The sequence below is a fragment of the Pygoscelis adeliae genome, unplaced genomic scaffold (genome assembly GCF_000699105.1).
Source record: "Pygoscelis adeliae isolate BGI_AS28 unplaced genomic scaffold, ASM69910v1 Scaffold887, whole genome shotgun sequence".
Classification (NCBI taxonomy): Eukaryota; Metazoa; Chordata; class Aves; order Sphenisciformes; family Spheniscidae; genus Pygoscelis; species Pygoscelis adeliae.
Window position 1 is genome coordinate 155,380 of NW_008825256.1, and position 1,720 is coordinate 157,099.

General features: G+C 44.5%; 1 protein-coding gene across 1 annotated transcript in view; it reads left to right on the forward strand.

Moving 5' to 3' along the window:
• HOXC13 (homeobox C13) overlaps positions 1-304 on the forward strand; it is a gene marked incomplete at its 5' end in the record, with an annotated part of 2,306 nt that extends 2,002 nt beyond the window's left edge. Inside the window, one exon of the mRNA XM_009329466.1 lies at positions 48-304. Coding sequence (XP_009327741.1) covers positions 48-304 — 257 coding nt within the window. The remainder of the gene's footprint in view (positions 1-47) is intronic.
• Positions 305-1,720: the final 1,416 nt, after the last annotated feature.

A 1,720-nucleotide genomic window follows, 5' to 3' on the forward strand; every position in this document is an offset into this window, starting at 1 on the left:
CCCTCTTCCTCATGTTTGCTTTGTGTGTTTGTTTGTTTTTGATCCAGACGTGGTCCCCTTACAACCCGAAGTCAGCAGCTATCGGAGGGGACGGAAAAAAAGGGTCCCTTACACCAAAATCCAGCTGAAGGAGTTGGAAAAGGAGTACGCGGCCAGCAAATTCATCACCAAAGAGAAGAGGAGGAGGATTTCGGCCACCACCAACCTGTCCGAGCGCCAAGTGACTATCTGGTTCCAGAACCGGAGGGTCAAGGAGAAGAAGGTGGTGAGCAAAACCAAGACAGCGCATCTCCACGCCACCTGACAGAGGACGACTTCGGAGGAGAAGGGGCAAGGAAAAAGAAGCAAGAGGCGTAACTATTTATCTGGTGGTTTGTATGATAACATCATCGGGACTCCGCTGATTCCAATTCATTATTTAAAAAAAAAATATATATATATTCGACATTCACAAATGCCCACGCGCATCCCCCCCCCAAAAAAAAAAAAAAAAAAGAAAGAAAACCACCAAGCGCATCTTTGATTTATCCCCCTGCCCCGCTCTGACTGTGAAAACCGCGGGTTTGCTCTGAGAAATTCCTCGATAAGGTTAAACTGTGTATATTTTTAAAAGAAAATACTAATAAGCTAAGAGTGTAGTTCCGCTAAACACAAATGCCCACGCGCATCCCCCCCCCAAAAAAAAAAAAAAAAAAGAAAGAAAACCACCAAGCGCATCTTTGATTTATCCCCCTGCCCCGCTCTGACTGTGAAAACCGCGGGTTTGCTCTGAGAAATTCCTCGATAAGGTTAAACTGTGTATATTTTTAAAAGAAAATACTAATAAGCTAAGAGTGTAGTTCCGCTAAAGGAGGGATGAACTCCCGATGTCGCCCTGTAACGCTGTGTAGTCCGACCCCCTCGCCAGTCTTTCATATCTCGGGCCATTTCACCCACCGGTGTATAAATGTATGGAGAACCTATGGCAAAGTTGCATCAGCTTCGTATTTTCTCGGCACTAGGGACCGAAAATAAGAAATAAGGCTGCTATTGTGGGAAGAAAACCATTGCTCCGTATCGCTTAAATATCCCGACCGCTGATTTTAGGTCCCAGATGGAAGCGAGTTGCTGTACGAGACTATTTTGGGCATGTTCTCGTGAGGGTTTCTGTATCTCTGCCATGAAACTGGAATGTCTGTTCTCCGCTGACAAGATGGAAAATGCACAATATTGTCTTTGGGGTTTGTTTCTTTCCCTCTCTAAACCAGCTAATTATCGACAGTGTTCTTTGGATATGTAAAAGCATTTTTTTTTTTTATGTCTTGTATATGTATATAATATTGTGGTGTCCAGATGATATGTACCGACTGCAGATGACATTTCTTAAAAATAAATACCTTTTTTTGTTGTTGTTTTGCCTTGAGGAGAGGCTCTTTGTGCACCTCTTTTGTAGCCCTGTGCCTCTCCCATCCCTCCCTCCAGCCGCCTCCGCTCCCCACCACCGCAAATACAGCCCGGGCGGGAACCTCCGCAGAGAAAAGATGGAAAAAAAGGGGGGAAACCCGGCAAATTTGGGCAGAAACCGCTTCATGAGGGCTTCCCCGGAAGATGCGAGGGGCAGATGCGTGTCCCCAAGGAGGGTTGTTCCCAGGGGGAGTAAAAAGCGGAGAAAATAAATTCAGCCAACGGAGTGCTTTTTAATTTTTTTTTTTATTTTTTTTTTAAAAAAAAATTTTTTTTT